At 50.3% G+C, this 26187-nt stretch overlaps 2 protein-coding genes across 2 annotated transcripts in view; one reads left to right on the forward strand and one right to left on the reverse strand.

Annotated features, from left to right (window-relative positions):
- Window positions 1-26187, reverse strand: part of FANCM (FA complementation group M) — a 58096-nt gene that overhangs the window by 26065 nt on the left and 5844 nt on the right. The window contains exons 5-10 of the mRNA XM_054286917.1: window positions 8306-8437; window positions 7364-7496; window positions 6566-6694; window positions 6023-6124; window positions 4450-4637; window positions 2949-3155 (exon numbers count right to left, since the gene is read on the reverse strand). Of these exons, the coding sequence (XP_054142892.1) occupies window positions 2949-3155; window positions 4450-4637; window positions 6023-6124; window positions 6566-6694; window positions 7364-7496; window positions 8306-8437 (891 nt within the window). The remainder of the gene's footprint in view (window positions 1-2948; window positions 3156-4449; window positions 4638-6022; window positions 6125-6565; window positions 6695-7363; window positions 7497-8305; window positions 8438-26187) is intronic.
- LOC128943925 (heme-binding protein 2-like) lies at window positions 16558-25026 on the forward strand. Its single transcript, XM_054286905.1, has 5 exons — window positions 16558-16786; window positions 20561-20652; window positions 21662-21803; window positions 23221-23404; window positions 24308-25026. Exons 1-5 carry the CDS (start codon window positions 16558-16560, stop codon window positions 24477-24479), a joined length of 819 nt encoding a protein of 272 aa, XP_054142880.1. The 3' UTR covers window positions 24480-25026.

The following is a 26187-nucleotide window of genomic DNA, read 5'->3' on the forward strand; positions in this document are numbered from 1 at the left end:
AAACACTGAGCTGACAGAAATTCCTGCCAACATCACGCTGCCAGACCTGCACTGACCCCTTTCTCCCAATAAAACATCTTCACAAGCTTTGTGATTGACCTGAAGTGGTTTGATTAAAAACAACCTCAAAATTAAAGCAAGCAAAACAAACAACAAAAACCAAAAAAAAAAATCCCAAAACTAAAACAAAGGGAAAAAACCACACAAAACCCCTCAAAGAAATTCCCATAAATTAATACATAGACATTAATTATTTAGCTGCAAATTAAGTGATAGGGAAGAACCTCCACAGTGAGTGTCTTTCCAGTTCTGCTGAACTTAAAAACCCCAACAACAACCCCAAAAGACACCCTTAAGAAAAACCAAACAAACCCACCAAGACAATATTGGTTTGCAATTAAACTTATTTCCTGACCTCAAAATAAAAAAAAAGTGCATACAATGACTGTTCTACCTGAGGGGAGGTTCTGTCTGAGAAAATCTGGACAGCACAGTAATCCAAGTACTTAAGTGAAGCTCCAAGGAATTTAAGGGACTGTTTTATATCCCATTACAGAGCAGAGCTTTCAATAGTAACCAGCCTCCGTAAGCAGCACCAGAAAATATCTATTTACAAGCTCCACTCAGGTTTATCATGTTCAACTCCCACCCCTTCAAAGAGGAAACTTTTTTCCCCCCAGGGAGGATTCTCTGCAGTCTCATTCAGAATTAAATCCCTGCCATCCACAAATCCCAACCAGAGCCGCAGCACTGACCGGAATAAATGAAATAATAGCAAGAATCTGAGATTTTGGGTTTACAATTGATTCACACAGATCTGGGATGTATTGGTTTGCACCCCCTGTCACTGGTGATGGCAGCAGGGAGTGTCCAGCCGGTCCTGCCCCAATCCCCTGTTGTGCAGGGATCCCCCAGCTCCCAGCACATCTCCAGAGGGACATGGATGTCCCAAGGGACAGTCTGTACCCAGAGATGATTAATGATGCTCTGCCTGAGTGCTGGGCTGCAGGAGCCCAGCCAAAGGGGATTTGCACCTAAGCCGATCTCCTCATCCTCACACGCAAGAGCGCGGCCACTAAAGCCAGCTCTGGGTGCCAGTGGCGTCACCAGCCCGGTAAGCACCAGCCTGCACAGCCACTGCCACCAGCAGCACCCCCAGGGTCCCCCCCAGCTCCAGCCCCCACCCCACACCTTCCCCTGCACCCTTGGAAAGCCCTGGAGTCTCTGAGCTGCAGTTTAACACGTGGTGACATGGCAGCCTGGGAGAGCTGGGAATGTTCCCCTGGAGAGGAGAAGGCTCCAGGGAGAGCTCAGAGCCCCTGGCAGGGCCTGAAGGGGCTCCAGGAGAGCTGCAGAGGGACTGGGGACAAGGGATGGAGGGACAGGAGCCAGGGAATGGCTCCCAGTGCCAGAGGGCAGGGATGGGTGGGAGATTGGGAATTGGGAATTCCTGGCTGGGCTGGAATTGCCAGAGCAGCTGTGGCTGCCCCTGGATCCCTGGCAGTGCCCAAGGCCGGGCTGGACACTGGGGCACCCTGGGAGGTGTCCATGCCATGGCAGGGGACAGAACTGGAGAATCTTTCAGGTCCCATCCAACCCAAACCACTCTGGGGTTCTGTGCTGGAGTTTCCTGTGACAGTGAATGAGGAGACTGAGCAGAGACTCTCTGGGGGCTGCAGCTTTGTCCCAAGGGACAGCTCTAATCTCTGCTCCCTGGAAGGGACAGGACCCAGGAAAGGGCTGGAGCTGTGTCAGCGCAGGCTCAGGCTGGAGATCAGGAAAGGTTCTTGCCCAGAGGGTGCTGGCACTGCCCAGGCAATGGGCACAGCCTGAGGCTGCCAGAGCTGCAGGGGGTTGGACAGCGCTGCCAGGGATGCCCAGGGTGGGGTTGTTGGGGTGTTTGTGCTGGGAAGATCCCTGAGTGTGGAATTCTCTGAATCTTCTCCCTCAGGCAAATCCCCAGGGCATTGCCTTGGACAGACCTACCAGAGAGTTTTCCCCAGCTGGGCAGACAGAAAGGACTTCCCCATGGAGTCTTGCACAAGACCATGATCCATCCCAGTTCCTTTCCCCTTATATCCCAAATTCTCATGGTTTCTCCTTTCCCTGTTCCCTCATGGGTTGTGGAATCCCTGGTGGCCAGCCCCATCTTCCCTGTAGGGCAGTGCCCTTTGCCTGCCCCTTGTGCCATCCTGTCACAGACATCTTTAATGAAAAATGCTTTCCTTAGGATTTTTCCTCTTGAGAAGCTGAGAAGCCTCAGGAACAAAATACAAACAATGGTTATCTGCTGCTGTGGAATGCAACAGGTGCATCTGGGATTGGTCTCATGTGGTTGTTTCTAATTAATGGACAATCACAGTCAGCTGGCTTGGACTCTCTGTCTGAGCCACAAGCCTTTGTTATCATTCTTTCTTTTGCTATTCTTAGCTGGCCTTCTGATGAAATCCTTTCTTCTATTCTTTTAGTATAGTTTTAATATAATATATATCATAAAATATTAAATCAGCCTTGTGAAACGTGGAGTCAGATCTTCGTCTCTTCCCTCATGCTCGGACCCCTGTGAACACGGTCACACCACGCCATGCCCTCCCACCCCTAACCCTGCACACAGCCCATGGCCAGCCGGGTGTTCCCTACCCACAGCCCATGGCCAGCTGGGTGTTCCCCGCACACAGCCCATGGCCAGCTGGGTGTGTTCCCTGCACACAGCCCATGGCCAGCCAGGTGTTCCCTGCACACAGCCCATGGCCAGCTGGGTGTTCCCCGCACACAGCCCATGGCCAGCTGGGTGTGTTCCCTCACACAGCCCATGGCCAGCCAGGTGTTCCCTACCAACAGCCCATGGCCAGCCGGGTGTTCCCCGCACACAGCCCATGGCCAGCTGGGTGTTCCCCGCACACAGCCCATGGCCAGCCGGGTGTTCTGTCCCTGCTTTCCTCGCTCACCCTCTCCTCGCGGCCCTGGGCCAGGATGACGACGATGCGGCCGTGGCGGCGGCGGCCGGTGCGGCCCATGCGCTGCACCAGGCGCACGGGGCTGCGCTGCGCGTCGAAGCACACGATCAGATCCACCTCGCCGATGTCCAGCCCCTCCTCGCCCACACATGTGGACACCAGCGTGTTGTAGCCGCCCTCCCGGAATCGCCTCACCACCTGCAGGGACAGCGGCAATGGGATTGAGCAGCTCAGCCAGGAAAACTGAGCTGTATCCTTGTCCTGGGATGGAAGATCTGTGAGAGCCGGTGCAGTTATCTTCTGTTCATTGGCAGTTATCTTCTGTCCATGGGGCAGTTGTTTCTTTATCTCCGCCACAGCCAACCCTCCCTGCAGGAGATCTCTGCTGTCCATGGCCACTGAGTGTCCCTGCAGGGCTGATCCCATCCCAGCATCCCATGGGGAGATGCTCCGCCCAGGGGAGGAGCCAAGCATTCCTCCCTGGATCCAATCTGAGCCTGGCACAGCACAGCAGCCTTTGCCCCCTGCATTGCCAGAGGAGCAGCTTTCTGCTGCCCTGCATGGCCAGAGGGAGCCCAGGCCCATCTGCAGCAGCCCTGGAGCTGCAGAGGAAAACTCCCCCCTTGTGCAGGATCCCTGCTGCAGCAGAGCCACAGCTGGCACTGCAGGAGGGCTGAGCCCCCCTGGGATGGGGCTGGGACACCCCCTGACACACAGGGGGCAGGGCATGGTCTGACTTTGGCAGGGGTTTTTTTTGTATTATGCTTATTTTTTTTACTCTTTTTTTTTCCCTAATAAAGAACTGTTATTCCTACTCCCATATCTTTGCCTGAGAACCCTTTCATTTCAAAATTATAACAATTCAGAGGGAGGGGGTTTGCATTTTCCATTTCAGGGGAGGCTCCTGCCTTCCTTAGCAGACACCTGGCTTTTCAAACCAAGACAATCCTAAAACAACAAATTTTGGCTTTTTAAATTTCCCAGCTGCTACCTTGCGATCAAACACCACCCCAGTGTGACCAGCATCAGCATTTCAGCTCTTTAACTCTAAAATAAAGGGAAAAAAGCACATCTTATTCTGTCTCCACCCATGTAAAACTGATCCTCCCAATTTAATAATTAAATATTTTAGGGGTTGTCTTTTTTTAGCTTTGCTAGATCAGAATTTAATGCTAGATCTTATCTGTCCTACCTGGAAGAAATATTTCCCCAGATTTTTGACACCTAAATTTAGCAGTTGTTAATATAATATAAATAACATAAATTATAATAACTATATTTATATATATTATAAATATATAAATTATTGGTCTATTTTGTTCAGTGAGCATAATTTTGGATCCTCTAGAAACCACTGGACTCCACAGGGATTTACCAACGGCACTCACAGCTCAGCCACTGCCACACAGCCCATACTCCTGAGGTTATTCACACAATTAATGTGGATCACTAATTACCACTAATTCCTCGTCCCAGCCTCCCCTCTCCTCACCTCCAGCTGCTCCTTCTGGGTGAAGCCCTTGGTGCTCTTGCCCGAGGAGTGTCCCACGAAGGTCATGGCGCGCACGGCCGGGCTGAGCCGCGCCAGCATCTCGGCGATCTCCTGCACGCTGTCCCGGAACGAGGAGAAGATCATCACCCTCGTGTCCCCGGGGGAGCCCTCGCTCCTGTCCTCACCTGCTGCATTTGAAAATGGCAGGTTTTAATAGAATCATCAGTAAAAAAGGACAGGGCACCCCCCACAAGTTTCACATTCACAGCTCTCACAGTCTCAGTTAATGGGAAGAGAAAATGCGCAGAAAATGCTCCAAGATCCACCTCCTGAAAATTCCTCTTTGGATCAAAGCAGGCTCTGTTCTCATGGAGAATGAGAATGTCTTTATCTGAGGCACCCTCACTAAAGTCACTTTGAAAAGCTGGGGTTGGATGGGAAGTGTTTTGGAATGAAGCTCACCATGCCATTGTCTCCATTTCAGGAGACAACAAAACCATGATCCCAGAATCCTGGAATGGTTTGGGTTGGAAGGGACCTTAAATCCCATCCCATCCCGCCCCTGCCATGGCAGGGACACCTCCCACTGGCCCAGGCTGCTCCAGCCCCAGTGTCCAACCTGGCCTTGGGCACTGCCAGGGATCCAGGGCAATGGATGGAACAGAAGGGGCTGGTGCTGTTCCACTGATGACTTTGGGCATGAATTCCCCCCTTTCTATCTCAAATGCAGAGTTTTTAAAGTGAAGGCAAAAGGAGGGAGGCAGGAGGACAGAAAGAACTCTGAATGGGAAGGGGAAAAAAGGAGTGAACTGCATTAAATGCATTGGGGTGCATCCTAAAGTTACAAACACAGAACTGGGAAACAAAGTTCCTAGTAGAAAATATCAGTCATTCCAAAGGTTTGCTGAGAACAGGGCATCCAAGAGAGAAAAAAAGACAGAAAGAAAGAGGGAAGGGCAGGTCAGAAATCAGCAGAACTCCACAGAGCACAAAGACCCAAACAGGCAAGATAAAAAGTGAACAAGATGCAAAACAAATGTTATTATTACTCATGTAATATTCCAAAGGCTGGAATCAAGAAGTTGAAACATCCCAAAACCAAAGAGATCCGGGTGCTGTCTTCATCAGGATGAAAAAGAAGAGAGAGAGAGAGAGAGAGAGAGGTGAATGTAACTGAAGGGTCTGAACTTCAAATTGATGCCTCAGAGCTGTTAATTCTTATCCTCAGGCTGGATATCAGAACTTTTATCCTTAAAGTCCTTAAATGTGTTCATGGAATCCTGCAGTAGGGCCCTGAGGGGAGGCTGCCAGGATAGGACCCCCAGGGAACATGGTAGCCCCAGGAATGAGTTCCCTATCCCTGTTTTACTCAGCTGTTAGAGCAGTTTATATCAAATTAATAACGAGAATTTATAGTAAGTTTTATCTCATAGAAATCTTGTGAAGTTTTGAAGTTTTCTAGAGGGGAAGATGCACAAACAATCAAAGCAATAAGGCAGCACAAAGGAGGAAATCAATCAGGAGGATATTCCTTGTTTCCATTCCCAGATTTTCCTGAGCTGTTGGTACTCACCAGAACCTCCCTGTTTCCAGGATCTGAAGTGTTCTATTACAATCTCCTCCAATTTCTTTAGTTTTGGATGGCTGTAGACAAATTCCTTTTTCTTTCCCAATGCTGGAAAGGAAATAAAGTAATGAAAGATGTAAATAAACCTGCAACAAGCAGGAAGGTTAAGTGAACTTCATTGCCTCTCTCTGTAATCATCTGAGTCAGACCCAAATCCTGATAATGATATTTAGATATTAGTACTAAACAAAACAATAAAATGCTGACAGAAATTTGTTAAACCAAATTTTTGAGAAAGTGCTGTTACTTTTGTTAGAGTCACACTGGAAAAGACTTACAGTGAAACAGTTGTATTTTAACCCCCCTTTTAGAGCAAATAAAAACCTTCAAACATAGAAAACTTCCTTGAAAGAAGGTAAAACCACCGAGGGAAGAGTGAGAGGGAGAGAGAAACAGAACATTGGGAATTCAATCTGGAATAAAGAGCAGCAGCCAGGGCAGCACAACTTTTAAACAGGAATACTCTGTCCCTGAGAGGGGAATCCTGACCTGCTGAGCTGTTGCCAGCACTTCCACTCTCAGGAGTCACAGCAGTGTCTGAGAACATGTCCTGAAGCTGCTGGTAGAGCTCCATGAAGTCCTGGTTGCGCCCCAGCTCGCTCTTGGTGCGGGACAATCCTTTGGAGAGAGTTGGAACATCTCAGGATTCCATTTCCTTTCCCAAACTCTGCCTTTAGCAAACCTCACTGTGCCCAGCTCTGGCCCCTCAGTTTGGGAAGGACTTTGAGAGGCTCGAGCACATCCAGAGGGGACAATGGGGCTGCAGAGGGAACACAAACCCTGTGAGGAACCCCTGAGGGAGCTGCGGGTGTTCAGCCTGGAGAAAAGGAGACTCAGGGCTGCCCTCATCACCCTCCACAGCTCCTGAAAGGTGCCTGTGCTCAGCTGGGGCTGGGCTCTTTCTGCAGGAACTGACAGAACCAGAGCACACAGCCTCGAGCTGTGCCAAAGGAAATACAGGTTGGGTATCAGGAAAAAGTTCTTTACAGAAATGCTGATAAAGTTCTGGAATGGCTGCCTAGGGAGGTGGTGCAGTCCCCATCCCTGGGTGTGTTTAACAAAGCCTGGATGTGGCACTGGGTGCCAGGGGTGAGCTGAGCTGTTGGGGCTGGGTTGGACTCAATGATCTCTTCCAACCTGGGCATTCTGTGATTCTGTGAATAAGGGGAACAAAACACCATATCCATCTGCAGCCCCTCATTCCTCAAGGTGTTTTGTGCCACACCAGCCATACAGCAAGGTAAATAAAGTGGAGCTGACAGGAAGGATGCTCTGAGGAGATTTCACCTTTGGATCCATCCATGATTCCCCACAGGTAGATGAACAAGGAGCGGATTCCCATCTGCAGCAGCAGCTCGTAGCCGTGGTACAGACTGATACAAAGGGCAAAGTCTCCTTCAATGATGCCTTGATGGATTCCCTGGGGGAGAAAAGCAGATTCTCACAGAGTTAGCAAGTGGCTGAGGAGCAGGAGTCCCACTGCAATTCTGCCCAAAACCAGAGTGACGCCTGAGGAGCAGAGCAAACCCCAAAGGGATGCCCAGGAGCAGTTTGTCCATCAGAGCCCTCAGGGGACAGACTGCACAATGCTCAGTGAGGGCAATCCTCTTCCACCTCCAAAATATTCTCCAAAATACCTCCATCATCTCCCAAAATTAGCTCAATAACCCTCAGACTCTGACAGCTGAACTATCAGCATTTGGGAAAATCTGGGATTTCTGGCACATCCACCCAGGCCATGGAATTTAAGTTAGGAAAATTGCCTTGCTTACACTGAAGGAGATTTCCCATTGCTCTTTTTGAGGCACACAGTCTTTTTTTAGGCTTTTTTTTTTAAGTTTACAAAATTTGACCATTCCATAAGGATTTACCAACAACCAGGAATATACCTTTGAGGGGAAAATGAAAACTTGGCTGTCAGTGATTACAATGTAAGCTCTCAAAGCAATTTCACTTAAATGGAGAGCCTGATCTTTTCCTTAACTCTTCTATACTGGCATCCAGAAATGTGGGACAATTAGGAATATTTTTCATAAATTATCTTAAAATAGAAAAATAGATTTCATAAATGATCTTAAAAATCCCTTCTGTCCCAAACTGTGCTGTGATTCTATTTTATTCCACAGCTAAAAACAGAAATCTACTTAAAATGTCTCCGGAAATATTGTAATGATGGATTATTCCTATTTATTCACCACTTTAATAGCATGAAATAAATAAAGAACTTACTGCATGTTGTGCAGAGGGGTTCTTCCTGTACTGATCCCTCGCCAGGATGATCTGGTACTTGGTCAGGTTGGGAATATCCCTCCTGGATAAAACTCCCACCTTGATCAGGCGCCCAGCAAATGCTTCCAGCACCTGCAAGCAAAACCCAGCAAGGTAAAGGGGGATGAGCCCTTTGACATGATTTTATTTTTCTAGATCCTACACAACAGAACATGGGCAGCTGGTTGGTTTTATTTGAGACACAGGGTTTTTCAGAGCGAGCTGTGCTGAGTTCTGAGTGCTGTGTAACTGTACCAGGTGTTCTGCCTCCATAATCAGGGTGTTTTTAGGTTAATTCCCAAAATTCCTGCCAGAGCACTTGGACAAGGCTCTCAGACACAGGGTGGGATTGTTGGGGTGTCCTGTGCAGGGTCAGGAGTTGGACTCCATGATCCTTGGGGGTCCCTTCCCACACCCTCCTGCCCCAGGGTAACCCTGATCCAGCCAGGAACTGAGGAGGGGAAAATCCCCCTGGGATGTGGAATGGAACAAGGGCTGAGCCAGCAGAGAGGGACAGGAATGGGAGGGACCCCGGGTGTGGAACAGGGGCTGCAGTCCCTCTCACTGCTCACACTCCAGTGGCACCTTGGTCCCAGGAACACTTGGATTCACCTCTGACAGACCAAACTGGGTGAAGGACTGGCCAGGGTCTGCGTGGAAGGGATGGGAGCTGGGAGACAGGAGCAGAGAGGAACGGGCACAGGCACAGCAGCGTGTCCCACTTCCTGCAGAACCCACCCCAAAACACAGCTTGTTTTCCAACACCACGTGTACCTGCTTTCCACCTCGCTGCAGCAAGGACAATAACCTGCACTAATGCATCTTAATCCTGTTTTTCCTCTTTGCTTCCCAGCCTTAGGTGGTCAGGATTTTTCCACAGACTTAGTTTGGCCTGGGCACTAACTCTGCCATAATTGCAGTAATCAGATTTGTCCCACAAACCCTGTTTACAACCTGTTGGCCCCCTTGGCCAAGGGCCCCAAAAGTGCACAAGAACAGGCTTCTCCAAAGCTCACAGTTTCCCAGGGCTACTTCCATGTGTTCCCCAAGTGTTCAGGCACTCCAGCAGCACGGCTGCCCTACCCTAAGAGGGCTATAGTGTAACAAGTGCTTAATCCCTTTAGTGTCCCTCAGCCCACTGAAAAGCATCCAACTAAACCAATAAAGCCAGGCCTAAGTCAGGCTTCCAGCACTGATCCCAGCAGTGGAGTTGGTGAGGAGAAAATGCCCTGACAGGTACAGAGAGCCACGTGTAGAGCCCAGTCTGTGTTCATCCCTGAGGAACAACACTCATTTGTTACTCAAGACACTGCTCCATCTGGGTTCCCAGACGCTGTTCTGATGCACAAATATCCTTAACATGCACATGCTGCTGATGCTCTGGCAGTGGAGGGGCAGCTCTGCTCAACTTCTGTCTGCTTGCTTCGATTATTCCTATGGTTTAGTCTAAAAATTAGTTTATGATATTGTTTATTTACAGGTCTTTTTTATCTTCTTACTCTGTGTGCAGAACCTGTGTGGCATTAAAATGAAAACAGAATCACAGAATGGTTCGGGCTGGAAGGGACCTTAAATCCCACCCAGTGCCACCCCTGCCACGGCAGGGACACTTCTCACTGTCCCAGGTGGCTTCAAACCCCAATGTCCAGCCTGGCCTGGGCACTGCCAGGGATCCAGGGGCAGCCACAGCTGCTCTGGCAATTCCAGCCCAGCCCCTCCCAGGCAGGAATTCCTTCCCAATATCTAATCTAAATCAAATCTAAAATCCTAAGGAATGGCGTGGGAGTGACTGCCATCACCAATGACGGCAGCATGAATCCCCCAAAGAACCAAAACTGCCGGGGGAGATTTGGAGATTTGGAAAGGCTCAGGGAAAGCTGGGCAGCCCCAGCAGAGCCGTGCTGGGGAATCTCCTCCCTGCTCATCCCCAGCCCCAGGTCCCTCACACTGCAGCAGATAAGGGAACTCACAGCCATGGAGCCGGGATCCTCAGTGCTTTGGGGCATCTGGGGCTGCTCCTCTTCCCTGGGAGGGTGGGAGGGGCTGGGCTGCAATTGCCAGCGCAGCTGTGGCTGCCCCTGGATCCCTGGCAGTGCCCAAGGCCAGGCTGGACACTGTGGTTTGGAGCACCTGGGACAGTGGGAGGGATTGAATTCCCTTCCAACCAAATCATTCCCTGGGCCATGGGATGGGAGCCAGGCTGGGGCAGCCCCTCCCTGCCTGCTCTGTGTCCCCTGGGGCACCCAAAGGTGTCACCTGGGACACTCCAAGGCCTTCGAGCCCTTCCAGGTCTCCTTTGTCCCCAGGGGAGCTGGGTCACGGCCTCACAGCTCCCAGGGAAAGCAAGGCAGGACACTCCATCCCCAGGCATTCCTTCTAATTAAGGCTCATGGATTAATTCAGCCAAATAAACCACTAACACCTCTAACAACACCAACAAGCAAACACCAATTGGAAGCTGCAGAAGTGCCAGGAATTTCTGGAGGAAAGGGAGGAAATAAATGAAGAAATCAAATGTTGTTTTCTCAAAATACAGCCAAAACCATTCACCAAGCCACTGGGAAGGCTGAACACACAAGGAGTTCATTTCTCATATTAGTGAGAACAAAATTAAAAATGCAGTTTAGTTTTAAGGGTTTAAAATTCAGAACTTGGTGTTTTATCACAGAGTTTGCTACTGTTCTGTTGTTCTTCAATCCAGGCTGTACCTGATGAGTCCCTTTAAAAGGACAGAGACAGAGATGTCTCTGCCAGCTTACAGGAAAAGGCATTTTCCAAATAAACCAAAATGCTGACCATGAAGCAAGAACACAGTGCTTTTTATTTGAATGGATACCACTGGAATATCTCATTACCCTCTGCTCAAACCCCAAACAGTTGGACATGGGCACACTTGAAATGCTGAAGATGAAGCTTAAACTATATCTCAAGTACCAGAAACCGATTCAGGCTTTTCACAAATGTTCCTCTTGAAAAGAAATGAATATTTTCATTAAAAAGTAATGGCCATTAAATCTGATATTTCAGCCCTGGTTTATGATTTCCTATAGCTGCTGCAGAGTGTTTTTTTCTAAAAAGCAATTTCCATTACCTGTACTTTTCTGTTTCATCCCTTGACCTAGTTACTAACATATAAGAAAATGATATTGTCCCTGTTTGCTCAATGTACACCCCTGTCTGATTTAATCACCTTCTGCAAAACAAGCCGGTGCTGTTATGAAAGGCAGCAGGATGCAGTCACCTGGAGCTCAGACTCCCAGGGAACAGTAAACACAACCTACTTAGGAGAGCCTCAGCAGCAGGCACTGCTCCCTGCTTCCATTTATCTCGCCTCCATACCTTCATTTTTAATTAAAAAGATAATACTTCTGGAAAAGTCCCCTCAGCCTTTCCAAAACACTCCAGTGTCGTGTTACCCAAACACAGCCAGAGAATTAATTCCAATTAATTGCTCCGGAGCACTCGTGGCTTTCTCCAGCTCAGTGATGGAGCTCAGAGCTGACAGATTTACAGCCAGCAGATAAAAGACAATTGGCAGAGTTATCCCACCCTGCACTGCACCTGCCAAGAGCACAAAGACTCGCTCTGTTCTGAGCCATCTCCCACAGCAAACCACAAGAAGTTCTTGGAGCCCATGATGAGCTTAGAACCTGCTTTGGAGCTCTGACAGAGCCGAGCACTTGTGTGCAGGGCAAAGGCCTTGTGTTCCTGTGCCAGCTACACCTCACTAAAAACTGCTCCTAATCTGTTTTCTGTTGGCACAATAAGAAACAAAGGCTCTAAACTAACGCCCTGACCTAATTATTTTAGTGCAGATTTGCAGGGGTTCTTTACCAAAGAAAAACACCCACAAATAACTGTTAGAGTGCCTTTTCTTTCCCAGGGGAGAAGGAGGGGTGGCAGAAACCTGCTGCCAAGCAGGCAGGACTTCCACAAACAGGGACTCCACAGGTGCATCCCCTCCTCAGGAGCTCCCCAGGGGCTCCCAGCCTCCCCTGGGAGGGGTTTTAGACTGGGTTTTACAGAGCCACACTGGGCTGAAAGAGAGCTGCCCCTTCCTCTAGACCCCCTGACAGAATCCCAGACTGGTTTGGGTTGGAAGGAGCTTCAGTCCCATCCATCCCACCCCTGCCATGGCAGGGACACCTTCCCTGTCCCAGGCTGCTCCAAGCCCCAGTGTCCAGCCTGGCCTTGGCTATCCAGGGATCCCTTCCCAACGTTCTGGGGCTGAGCTGGTGAAGGAAACGAGCCCAGGTAGTGCCAGGGAGGCAGCAGCACAGCCCAACCCCCGCTCTGCCCTAAGGGGATCCCCCAAACCAGCAGCAGGGAACAGCCAAGAGCTCCAGGAGAAACCCAGACCCGTGCTGGCCCTGAGCTGCTCCAGCTCCTCACATCCTAAAGAACAGAGCCAAGGAAGGCAGGGCAGGGCAAGAGGGGGCTGTGCCCACCAGGCCCTGCTGCTCAGGGGGCACTGGGACCCACAGCAGGGCTGTGCCAGGCTGTGCCAGGGCAGAGATCCTTCCCACTGCTCCAGGCAAGGGCAGAGGAGGATCCAGAGCATTCCTGCTCTGTTCCAGCACTGAAGCCAGGAAGGTTGGGGTTCCCCAAGTGTGATACCCACGGAGCAGCCAATATTCCCCAAATAACTTCCAGGAGCAAACCACATTTAGTGTCTGCCTGCTGGGGAGGCTCTGGAGCTCTGACTGGCACTGAGCTTTAGTTATTATCTTGTAAAACTTCAGACTCGTGACAAACAAACTCTGAACCAGGCAGAAAAGTGCATTTTGTGCAATTCCTTCCTGACATTTTCTCACCTGGCCAATAAAGGAAGGAGAGCAGCAGGGCACAGCAGGGCAGGGTGGATTTTAGCTGATCCTGTCACTCTCCAAACCCAATACTGCTCAGCCCAGTAATGATCTTGGCACCAAAGTTTTGTTTAAGTTTATATAAACTCATTCACACCCTTCCCAATCTTCCAGGGACATGAGACACGCTGAAAATCCACTGTTTTCCCTGGAAGCAAAAAAATCCAATACTTTGCCTTTTTCTAACACTCAGTTTTCTCCTGTTACAGCATTTTTCCTTTCATAAAGGTTATAAAACAAGACCTCCAGCTTTTACTTTGTAATTTCACCAAGAACAATTTTACTTTTTATTGAGAGATGTTAAAAAAGAAGTGGCTTTTCTATATCAACCTGCCACTGAGTAAGTGACTGTCAGACAGAAAGGAGCATCCACTGAGGATGGTTTGGATCTGAAATTTTTAAGGCTGAATATCAGTTTTTCTGTTCTATTCAGAGATAGAACCTGCCAGGAATGCACAGAGAACACAGCACCACCAAAACTGTGCTTTCTCAAAGAGTGGCTGTTTATTAGCCAGCAGTCATACACAAAATGAGCAAGTTTGGGGAAAAAAACACAACAAATACAACAAAAATCAGCTTTTTTTCACCTGGAGTAATAATGAGTTCCTCTGTTATTTATCCAGACATCTTCAGTACTCTATCAAATGCACTAATTACCAAGCTCATCAGGAATCAAAGACAGATTAAATACAGAGAGTAATCTGTACAGATGGATTTTTAAAACAGGATTTTAAACTCCTTCCAGCCTCTTTCTCAGTCAATATCCTGTGGTATTTGGCTTATATAGAGAAACTTAGCTGTGATTTTAAACTCTTTTTCTGCTGGTTGGTTTTTCTTTGTCTTTTCTCTCACCTCCAGCAAAGACGCTTCATACTTAGAAACCATTTCATTTAAGCAACTATTAATTCTCATAATTAATGTGTAAGCAAAAGAGTTCGGATTGTTTTCCATTAATGATTTTATGCAGGATGGGCAGAAAAAGACCATCCACATGCTGCCTCAAACAGGAATGCCAGTTCCTGGGAGAAATCTCCAAGGATGTCCCCCTTGGTACTGACAGCCCAAGAGCCAAAGTTCAGTGGAAAATTGCTCAGCCCAGCCCTGGAGGGTGCGATGTGGGATGCACCTGGGGCAGGACGGGCTCCCACCGTGCCTCCCGTGGGGCTGAGGGTGCAGCCAGGTCTCTGGTGGCTGCCAGAGGAGTCCCTGCAGCGAGGGAGCGCGCGGTGCTGCTCCGGGGCAGCTGCCCTGAAATCAGATCAGCACCCGCCCGGACACTGAACAAGCACCAGCTCCAGCCTCGCTCCAGGATTTGCCTTCCCGGGGAATTCCAGAGCCTGTGGTGCTGATGCAGTGCCCGCAGGCAGAGCCCAAAGCCCTCGTGAGCTGTGCTCGGCTCCCTGCAGCCCCTGCACCCCAAAATCCCTCTCAGCACATTCCCAGCTGCGCCTCTGGTTACGAATTCCCCAGGAGCGCTTCCAAGGCACAGCGGGAATTGGGTCTGCCCTGCCAGAGCACATCAGGACGGGCACATCTCAGCTTCTGGGGCAATTCAGGGTTCATTTCACAGCCAGCTCAGCCCCTGGGGCTGGGGAGCCAAAGCTGAGCCTGGAGAAGGGGACTGCCCAGAAAAAGGGAAAAAAGAGGGGGCAGATTTAGCATCACAACAGTCACATCCCCAGCCTCCAGCTTTCCCTGGAAGCATCAACAGTGCACAGGAAAGGACTATTTTCCTGTTATTCTAAACCCCTAAATGCTCCAGGATTCCCTTTCCTGCCACAACAGCCATTCTATGTTAAATTTGGAATAAAAGACAACAGAGCCCACAAAGACTCCTGATTCAAACCCAGATCCTGCTTTAATTGCCATATCCATCCCATAACAGGGCTGCTCATCTCCTCATTCAAAGGCTTGTCTCAGCAACTGCAAAATTACACAGCTGAAAACCTCCAAAGCTGGACTTCAGCAACGAAATATCCCAGAGTTTTTGCACTCCTAATATTCTGGCAAGACCTCAGAGCTCTCCAAATAAAATGAAAGATCTGTCTTTAAAGCGTGGTTTGAAAGCAGCAAAATAAAATCCCAATAAAGAATGATGAATAGGACACAAAGAGCAGTGGGGAAGACACAACAAAGAGAGCAGCTGGTAGAGAGGGAATGAGTGGGAAAACAGCCAGAACACAAACTTGTGTAAATTCTGCTCTGCTCAGTCCCTGCAGCACGGGGTGAAGGTACCAAGAGCGGGCATCCATCCTGGATCCCTCCATCCCCGGCTCCATCCATCCCTGGTTCTACTTATCCCTGCCTGGGTCCTCATCCCTCCATCCCCAGCTCCATCCATCCATCCATCCCCGGGTGCCCTGCCCAGCGCTGGGCGGGCAGAGGCGGTCTCCTACCCATCCGTCTGTCCATCCATCCCTCCATCATCCCTCCATCCCTAGGTGCCCTCCTGGAGCTGGACAGGAAGAGGCAGTGCCCGTGGTTCCCCATCCCTCCATCCCTGGCTCCATCCCTCCATCCATCCGGAGCAGGATGGGCAGAGTCAGGTACTCCAGCCCTCCATCCCCGGCTCCATCCATCCCTGGGTGCCCTGCCCAGCGCTGGACGGACAGAGGCAGTGCCTGCGGTGCCCATCCCTCCATCCCCAGCTCCATCCCCCCATCCATCCATCCCTGCATGCCCGGGTACCCTGCCCGGCCCAGGGCGGGCAGAGGCGGGTCCCCCATCCCCGGCTCTATCCCTCCCTGCCGGCGCTGGGCTTTCAGGCTGTGCCCCCGGTCCCCCATCCCCGGCTCTATCCCTCCCTGCCCGGCGCTGGGTGGGCAGAGGCGATGCCCACGGTGCCCCATCCCTCCATCCCTCCCTGTGGGCGCTGGGCGGGCAGAGGCGATGCCCACGGTGCCCATCCCTGGCTCTGTCCCTGGCGCTGGGCGGGCAGAGGCGGTGCCGCGGTGCCCATCCCTGGCTCTGTCCCTGGCGCTGGGCAGGCAGAGGCGATGCCCGCGGTGCCCATCCCCGGCTCTGTCCCTGGCGCTGGGCGGGTAGAGGCGATGCCCGCGGTGCCCATCCCCGGCTCTGTCCCTGGCGCTGGGCGGGCAGAGGCGATGACCCCGGTGCCCATCCCCGGCTCTGTCCCTGGCGCTGGGCAGGCAGAGGCGATGCCGCGGTGCCCATCCCTGGCTCTGTCCCTGGCGCTGGGCGGGTAGAGGCGATGCCCGCGGTGCCCATCCCCGGCTCTGTCCCTCCCTGCGGGCGCTGGGCGGGCAGAGGCGGTGCCGCGGTGCCCCCGCCCCGGTGCCCGTCCCTAGATAAGGCCGGCAGCGGCGGCGCTGGGGGCGCGGAGCGGGGATGGAGACGGGCGGGTGCCGCATGGGCGGCGCGGGGCCCGGCGGCCCCGGCGCGATCACGCTGGAGGAGCTGGACGGGCTGGCCGAGGAGAGCCCCGACTCGGCGTACCACAGCCACGGCAGCAGCCTGGAGGAGGAGGCGGCCGAGCGCATGGACGACGAGGAGCAGGAGCGGCTGCTGAGCTACTGGCAGAGCGTGGGCCGGGGGCACCAGGTGGACGTGCCCCGAGGTAAGGCCGGGACGCGGGCCGGGGCCGGGCCGGGGCCGCGGGACACGGCAGCGAACGCCCGGCACAGCCCTGAGGCACCGGAGCCCGGCTCTGAGGCGGCTCCCGCTGCACCCGGGGCGGTGCAAAGCTCTCCACAAGGCAGGGAGGCGGCTGCAGCAGCGCCGGGGCGATCTGTTCGCACTGAAAACAACCAGTGTGAGTTTACAGACCTAATTCAGTGATCTGTTCGCACTGAAAACAACCAGTGTGAGTTTACAGACCTAATTCAGTGATCCATTCACACTGAAAACAACCAGCGCGAGTTTTCAGAGCTAATTCAGTGATCTGTTCGCACTGAAAACAACCAGTGTGAGTTTACAGACTTAATTCAGTGATCTGTTCGCACTGAAAACAACCAGTGTGAGTTTACAGACCTAATTCAGTGATCTGTTCGCACTGAAAACAACCAGCGCGAGTTAACAGAGCTAATTCAGTGACCTATTCACGCTAAAAACAACCAGTGCAAGTTTTCAGATCTAATTCAGTGACCCATTCGCACCAAAAACAATCAGTGCGAGTTTTCAGACGTATTTCAGTGACCGATTAGCACTAAAAACAACCAGTGAGTTTTCAGATCTAATTCAGCGATCTATTCACACTGAAAACAACCACTGCGAGTTTTCAGACCCAAAAAGAAGCCAGTGCAAGTTTTCAGAGCTAATTAAATATTAAACTGACTACCTGCAAAAGAGTTCTTCCTAAAAGTATCCCCTCTACCCCTGTATCGTTCTCCAAGGAAAGAGGGCTGTGTTTACAAACAGCCCAGAGTCAACAAGTAAAGGATTGATTTGCTTTCAACAGCTCCTGGGCTCATCTTAGTCAGAGTCGGTTGTTTTCAATTTTAAGAAAGACTGGGGAATCTGAAGGAGTGATGAGTCAGAGAACTCCTAACCAGCAGCAGAGAGCCACCACAGGCTGAGCTGGGTCAGATTTAACTCTGCCCTGTCCTGGCCAGAGGAGCACACAGAGATCTGCAGCATCTCTGTCCTGGCCAGAAAACTCACCTTCCCGAGGTGGGGAGAGCCGAACCCTGCCCAGGCTGCACTGGACACTACCACTATTAAATTACTGTTCTTCAAAAACTCTTTCTATATTCCAACACAGCAAACTGAGTCCATCCTTTCCCAGCCACGCTTGGAAGTCTCATCTTAACTCTGTAAAGCTTTAATGACAATTAACGTGCTAAAAGAAGGGTAAGACAGGTCTGAGCAGGGCTCCCTGCCCCTGGAGGGTCTCTGGATGCCCAGGGCCATCCCAGAGTGTCAGCACTCACTCCAGCAGCCACGGGTTTGCGTCTGGAATGCTGCAATCTGACAGTTCCAGGATCCCCAGGGCACGGAGGGTCTCTATTTAACGCCCCTGAGTGCAGCAGGAAACCAGAGCCCTTCCCCAGAATCACCTGCTGCTCTGGTGCCTGGCACTGGGACTCCTAAATTCCATCAGGAGGGATACAAAGTCCAAGGAATAAGTCAAAAGCAGGGTGTGAGCATGTTTTAGTTACACAGTTTTCCATATTATTTAGTTACAACAGTTACACAGTACTACAGGTTTGCTCTGCAGCACTCAGCACAGGTTACTAAAATCAAGATGGAACAATACAAGTTTTTTAGAGTAATACAAGGTTTTTAGAGTAATACAGGGTCCTGTCCAGGGCTGAAGGAGGAGGGGATTTTCCAGAAGGAGGAATTCCCCTGTGACAAGGAGCAGCCCATGTCCCTGCTCTCTGGGACAGGGACAGGACCCAGGGAATGTTCAGGGTGGATTTTAGGAAAGGTTCTTCCCCCAGAGGGTGGAATCAGCACTGGAAAAGCTGCCCAGGGAATGGGCACGGCCTGAGGCTGCCAGAGCTCCAGGAGAGAGCACAACACCCTCAGGGATGGCCAGGGTGGGATCGCTGGGGGTCTGGGATGATCCCTGTGCATCGCTCAAACCATGACTGCAGAAAACACAACTGTCCTGTCCCTCTGCTGCCTGCCTGGCCCTGCACAGGTGGAGCTCTCCTGGGACGACACAGAGCACAGACTCGGAAACTGAAGGATAAAACTCCCCAAAGGACTTCAATCAGTTGTAATCCCTATCCTCTGCATTAATATGGAATGCGAAAAACATAACCCACCCCCACTAACTGATAAAGTAATCTAAAAATAGAGTTAATTCTAGAGTCCTGAAAGCTTTCCTAATTCTTGGAAAATTCACAGGTGAACTCTACTTTTATTTTTCCCTCAGCCTCCGAAGAGATCCATTTACATGTCAGTTGTTAGTTACATTTTAAATGTTTCCCAGTGACATATTACAAAGGAGAAATGTCTTCACTTAACTACAAAGTAGCTTTTTTACCTTTATTTTTTCCTCTCCCCTTTGTTTAAGGATCTTTACTATTCCAAACAGCCTTAAGGCTAAACCCCTGAGCGGATGCCGGGAGATGGAGGTTTGATTCCCAGCTCAGCTCCAGATTTACTGAGTGACCTCGGCCAAGTTAATTCTCCTGCATCTTAACTCTCCCCTCCTCTCACACATGGATAATAAATACTCTCCTCCCCCATTATCCTGCCTCCTCCTCCCGAGGCACCTCCAGCTCCCCAAAACGGGCTCTGGGAGCTGAAACTCCTCCTTGTCCTGCATGTCCAGCACACACCGTGGGGCAGCAGGGCAGGGCTCACATCCAGACTGTCAAACACTGCACATAAAATCAGTTTCTAATCCTCCAAGTACACAAATGCTTCATCACTCCAGCTCTGGAAGGCAGGGCACAAACTCTTGTGGAAGAGAGGTGTTCCACTCCTAAGACTGACCTTGTACCCACAGTTTGTCTGCGCCTGTCTGGCAGGGATCACCTCCCGAGCAGGATTTATTCATGACCTTCAGCCAGAATTGATGTCAGAGCAGCCACAGTGATAGAATTAAACATCCTTTGGAAATCCATTCCCACAGCAGTATTTCCTCGAGCCTGCCAACAGGGCAGCCACCCCAATGTCCTTTGTGTGGATACACCTGACTCCAGCAGCACAAGAGGTGCTGAGCTGGGAACGGCCCCTGCACAGGGCCAGGAATGGGGCACAGCCAAAAGCCTTCCTGGACACTGGGGTGGGAAAAGGAGGGAATGGGAGAGGGAAACCATTCCTACCAGCACAGGGGCAGAACCCAGGGAACCTCTGCTGAATTTGCAGGCAACCCTGACATGGGAAGAGATGAGAATCTTGACCCCATGTTTCAGAAGGCTGATTTATTATTTTATGATACATCATATATTAATATATTATATTAATATATAATTGATAAATTAATATGAAGATATTATAGTAAAAGAAAATTATATACTAAATGATTTACTAGTATAAAACTATACTAAAAGAATAGAACAAAGGATTTCATCTGAAGGCAAGGAAAGGAAAGATAAAATCTTGTGACTGACCAGAGTCTGAGACAGCCAGATTGTGATTGGCCATTAATTAGAAACAACCACATGAGCCCAATCCCAGATGCACCTGTTGCATTCCACAGCAGCAGATAACCATTGTTTACATTTTGTTCCTGAGGAGATCCTAACAAAAGATCCTAAAAAAATCCTAATAAGGATTTTTCATAAAACACGTCCATGACAAACCTCTCCTAGGAAAAGCTTTTTCCTTGCCCAGAGAAGAGCAAACCAAAGCAGCCACAAAGAGCCCCAAGGAAATGAGGCCCATTTCAGTCTCGTTTCTGGAGTCTCACGTGGGAACTGTGGTTCTGTTGCAGACATGGCAGAGCCCATCCAGCAGCTGACCAGGAATAACAACCCCCAGGAGAGGCAGAGCATCCCCTTCACCCTGATCCAGCGCAAGGAGAAGGTACTGCTGCCCCCCTGCACACAGGGCTGCCGCCCTGGCCCCCAGAAATGGGAATGGGCTCCTCACAAAGGGATTCCAGCTCTGTGGGACTCTGAGCATGGCTGCAAAGCATTGTAACTGTGCCGCTGCCTCTCATTTGGAACACCTCATCCCTTGGACGAGTGTCATTTTCTTTTTTGCGAGCCAGAAGATGGCCAGGAATTATACCCTTTGAAACATAATTAATTTAACAAAAACCCCTCTCTGCCATTTGAAATAAAATGCCCCTTTGCTTCACTTAAATTGCTGAATTTGCTCCTTTACAGTCATGTTGATAAAACCTTAGCAAAGAGTACTTGAAAGAGACGAATAACTAAATTTAAAACTAAAAATGTACTTCTGTATCACGGATCATTATGAAACAAAGCAGCAATTTATAAACCCATATTATCCTCTAATAAAAAACTGAAATTAATGTTCAGCAAATTGCTTGCAGCTCAGGGAATGTGCAAACAAATGTTTAATCTTAAATCAAAACCATGACAACCTTTCCTGACCATCTATGAGTGCTTTTTGGCCACATTTCTTTTAAATAGATTTAAATAATCCACACTTATAAATATCATCATTTGAGAGTGTTTCATTTAAACACTCTAGTGTGTTTAAGTGAAGTGTGGGACTGCTGACTGTTTATGTTGAAAGCATTTTTTAATGTTACAGTATTACTGTAACAACTGCAGCTAAAAAATGAGGTTATTCAGTGTTAATTGCAACTAAATGTTTAATAGTGCCAGTCCAAAAGATGACAGATCCTTATTTTAAAGGAGAACTACCTACAAATCTGCTGAGTCAGTTTTGATCCAAGATTAGCAGTGTATTCCTTGGTTTAGAGGAGGAAGGATTAAAATTCACGTTTCTTTCAAGGTCATGGCACTGAGAGCTGAAAAGATGCAATTCTTGTGCTCAACTTGTATTTGTTTGGCTGATGTTTTTGGCTGACAATCCCAGATTCCTCCCTGTGTGTCTGCAGCTGGGAGATCTGCTCTATGAGAAAAGGCAGTATGGGAAAGCCAAGTGGGCTTGCATCAAGATGAAAGAGAAGCAGTATGAGCAGAGCATCTGCCTCGGGTTCATGAAGCTCATGAGGTACATCTGCGAGCAGAACTCCTCAGGTAATGACACCCCAACCCCACAGCAGCTAGAAAATTGTGTTTCTGCCCTCTCTGCTGATTAGGGAGATGCTTTGAACAGCTTCTCCCAAATACACACCCTATAGAGATGTTTTTTCCATCATACAGCCTTTCTATAAAAATCATAGAAATCCTGGGATGGTTTGGGTTGGAAGGTGCCTAAATCCCCTCCAGTGCCACCCCTGCCATGGCAGGGACACCTCCCAGTGTCCCAGGGTGCTCCAAGCTCTCTGCTGTAACAGGATTTGCAGAGTTTCACAGCAGCACTGAAATCACCTGGCAGAGTGTGATACCAAAAGGGAGCAGAGTTTTCTGCCTCCTTCCCTTTCGTTCAAGCTATTAAACTGTCCCTGTCCCAATGGACACGGCAAATTTGTGGTTGAAGCATGTTTTCCAGCAAGATAATCCAGTTTTAGCTCAAAATACTGGCAAATCCACCATGTCCTTGAGAGCTTGTGCCTGCCTGTAAAACGTGCACCTGGTGTGCAATCCAATTTAATCTGGTTTTCACTTCCAGACATCAGTTCTCATATTTTTCATTCTCCAGTTACTATCAAGTTTTGCCATGCTCAGTGCTCTGTGCTGTAATTGACTCAGCCCTTAAGTATCTTTCCAAGAAAATACAAACATTGATCAGAAAAGCTTTTCCTTCCCCAAGGTACCTTCCCCATTCTTTTAACACTTTAATGTGGTTTAAAAGTAATTTTAGCTCCAGAACTGCAGGGTTGTTATCAAACTGTACAGAAGGGATGTTCCCTCTGCCTCCTGCAGTCCAAACACACAACAATGCAAAAAAATACTGCAACATTTTCAACAGCAGCAAACCCTCAGTGAATTCACAGAGCAGCCCCTTCTCTTGCCTGCAGTTTTGTTCCCAAATATTCAAACCATGACACAAGGTCAGTTTGAAGATGAACACAACTCTTTTTAGAGGGGAAAGACTTCAGGCAAACTCCCTGCCCTGCATGAAGAGGGGAGAGCTCACCAAGTGCTGTGTTTTGGACACAAATGCACAAACATCTGCACATACACACACAGACTACAAAGCACAGGGAAATCATGGAGTCACACATGGTTTGGGTGGGAAGGGACCTTAAAGATCTTCCTGTTCCACCCCTGCCATGGCAGGGACACCTCCCGCTGTCCCAGGGTGCTCCAAGCCCCAGTGTCCAACTGGTCTGGAACACTTTTAGGGATGCAGGGGCAGCCACAGCTGCTCTGGGCACTCACTGCTCCTCCAGCTCGGAGCACACCCACACTGCCCAAACCACCCCAGTGAAATCCCTTCATTCACCCCCCGGTGCTCATTGAAACCCTTCAGCCCGAGCCCAGCAGTGTGCACAGTGTGCAAAGCTTCCCCCGAGTCTCCTGAATGCTCTGACCCCCTGTGTGTGGGCAGGGCTGTACCTGGGCATCACCGTGCCCATCGTCACCATCGTGCACACCAACGAGGCGCAGTCGGCGATGACACAGGCGGTGACAGTGGCCTATTACCTGCCCGAGGTGCTGCAGGACGAGCCCCCACACCCCTTCGACTCTGACATCATCATCGAGGAGTGGCCTGCCACCATTGTCTACAGCAGGTGAGAAACGCTCTAACTGCTCTGCTAAACGCAGGAAAAACACCCGGCTCTCAGTCCGGATTTTTAGACCTTGTAAAACTTAATTTCAAGAGTTGTAAAAGCTGCCTGGTCAGGAAATAAAGGTTACAAAATTATAACAGGGAAGGGTTTTGGGCACTGCCCAGGCTCCCCAGGGAATGGGCAAAGCCCTGAGGCTGCCAGAGCTCCAGGAGGGTTTGGGCACCACTGCCAGGGATGCCCAGGGTGGGATTGTTGGGGGTCTGGGCAGGGACAGGATTGGAATCCACAATCCCTGTGTGTCTCTTCCAGCTCAGGTTATTCTATATTTATATCAATTACTTGGTGAAATGATGCATCTGTAATTGTGTGCTAAAACACCCTCAGACTATTCTGTACAGTCGGGAACAAAGTGTCTGACACGGCACAGAAAAAAATGGTTTGGGATTAATCACAGTCAGTACCATTGGTGAAACACAACCAAGTCATTCAGAAGGCATTTGTGGAAAAATAGTGGGTTTAAAATGAACACAGTGGCTCTGGAAAAATGTAACAGAGGCTCTGGAAGAACAGTGAGTTTAAAATGAGTCACAGAATGAACTAGGTTGGAAAAGACCTTTGAGATCACTGAGTCCAACCTATGCCCTGACACCACCTTGTCACCCAGACCATGGCACTGAGTGCCACTTCCAGGCTTTACTTAAACAGCCCCAGGGATGGTGACTCCACCAGCTCCCTGGGCAGCCCTTTGCAGTGCCCAGTCACTCTTTCCCGAGGAGCTTTTCCTCAGGTCCAGCCCAAGCCTCCCCAGGTGCAGCTTAGGGCTGTGCCCAGGGTGCAGAGCCACCCCAGCAGCGTCAGGGAGCTGTGGAAGCAGCCAGAGCTGATCTGAGCTGACCCCTGCAGGAGCTTCCGAGGGATCACCAACGAGGACTCCATCATGAGGGAGATCAACCTGCTGGCAGCCATCCTGGAGAGCCCCGAGCTGTGCCTGCGGGACACGTTCATCATCGCCGGCTACACCAACCCCGCGGCCGCCAACCGCCACAACGAGATCTGGTTCCTGCAGCGGCCCTGAGCTCCTGCTGCTGCTGCTGCTGCTGCCCTCGGAGCCTCCTCCCCTCACAGGTGACCCCAGGTGTCCCCTGTCACAGGTCAGCACTGGGCATCTCAGCTGGGTTCGGGGCAGCCAGCCCAGCTCAGCTCCCCAGGCACAGATCCCTATGGCAACTCTCACATTCATTTCATGGAGGGTTTTAGCACTTTAAAGTTAGTTCACCTTTTCTATCTTATTGACCAGGTAAGGGAGGCAGAAACCTCTTCCCTTCCACATCCCCAGCCCGCCTGTGGCTCGGGATGGTCCCTGGGGACATCCTGGAGCCCGGGCCTGCTCCGGTGCTGCACAAAGACCCCGCCGGGGCTCTCAGTGTGACACACCAAACCCACCTCACACAGGCACAGCAAGAATGTCCAGGTCTCAGTTCCTCAGGAGAACTACCAGGTTCAGCCCACTGGGATAGAGCATGGAGTAGGAACAGGCCAATGCTGACAGCTGTGGCACAGAGATCCCCAAAGCTTACCTCAGAAAGCTCCCAACCAAAGCGCCCGAGTCTGGAGAGAGACCAAAACTCAAGTGTCGACAGCAAAATTACAGGTTATCCTCATCAAAATGACAGGTTATCCTCACCACACCCCCCAGGAACCCCATGGCTGGCTCTGGCACTCCTAAGGAGACACTGGTCATTTGGAACTGCAGCTTTCTGAGCAGTTTATTCTCACAGCTTTGCTGGGTGCTAAAGCACTGCAGCTGGAGTAAACTGCTCAGCACTTCTGGCTGTTAATGGCATAAATGACACAAATAACCACAGAGAACACCTCAGCTAGGAGTGAGCTGGGGCAGACACCTCTGCTGAGGGCAGGGCTGCTGCTCCAGGCAGCACAGCTGGGTTTGAGCACCCCAGGGACAGGGAGCCCCCAGCCCCTCTGGGCCCTGTCCCAGCGTCTGACCACCCTCACTGTGAGAGATTTTTCTCCCTAATATCAATTTGTTGTTTGCTTTGCCCTCACCCCCGTGCTGAGCCCTCAGCTGGCAGCCTGGCTCTGCAGAGGCTGAGCCCCCACATTGCAGAGCCCCCAGAACGCTGCTGCTGGGAGCAGCATTGCCACTGCTCCCCACAGCCCAGGAGCACCTACTGCACTTTAGAGTCAGGGCAGCGAACAATCCTGCTCTCCAAAATCCCTCCCTAGTGTCTCCCCTTACTGATGTGATGGTAGAGTTTATTCTTATAGAAGTAAATATTTTTATATCACATTCACTGAGTACATCACCAGCATTATTCATTGGTTACAGGATTTAGGGTTCCAGCAGAGCCTCTGTGCTCTTCAATTCCAGCACACAGAGCAGCGACCAGAGCCAGGGGCTGCCAACTCACAGCAGGGTGAGAAAACAACCCCAAACACGGATTTGTGGAGGACTTCTGAAAGAGCCCAGAGGCTCCTGGTCCCACAGGGAGGGAGGGCTCTGTGCTCAGCCCAAAACCTCTCCCTGAGCAGCAGGATCAGAGTGGCCCCGGTTTAAGCAGGACCACGGTGCCCTCTGGTGCCTGCTGGGCACAGAGATTCCCTGGGAAGCAGCAAGGAGAGGGGGAAAGGAAACAGAAAATAAAGAGACACAAAAGCCTTAGTTTTAGCACAAAAAAACCCAAGAGTTTTTATGGAGAGGGGAGAAAAAGCCCAAACAAACAAAAATGCAATAGAGTGTCCCAGCCTGAGAGAAGGAAAATTAA

This window comes from Melozone crissalis, unplaced genomic scaffold, assembly GCF_028551555.1.
Source record: "Melozone crissalis strain CALT ecotype California unplaced genomic scaffold, PUWL_Pcris_2 ptg000056l_1, whole genome shotgun sequence".
Taxonomy (NCBI): Eukaryota; Metazoa; Chordata; class Aves; order Passeriformes; family Passerellidae; genus Melozone; species Melozone crissalis.

What these genes read in the sequence shown, in the direction of transcription:
- LOC128943925 (XM_054286905.1), top strand. Translation starts at nt 16,558, where the DNA reads ATGGAGACGGGCGGGTGCCGCATGGGCGGCGCGGGGCCCGGCGGCCCC. An exon ending in CCAGGTGGACGTGCCCCGAG is followed by an intron (nt 16,787 to 20,560) that starts GTAAGGCCGGGA and finishes GTTCTGTTGCAG; the next exon opens with ACATGGCAGAGCCCATCCAG. An exon ending in CTGCGAGCAGAACTCCTCAG is followed by an intron (nt 21,804 to 23,220) that starts GTAATGACACCC and finishes GTGTGTGGGCAG; the next exon opens with GGCTGTACCTGGGCATCACC.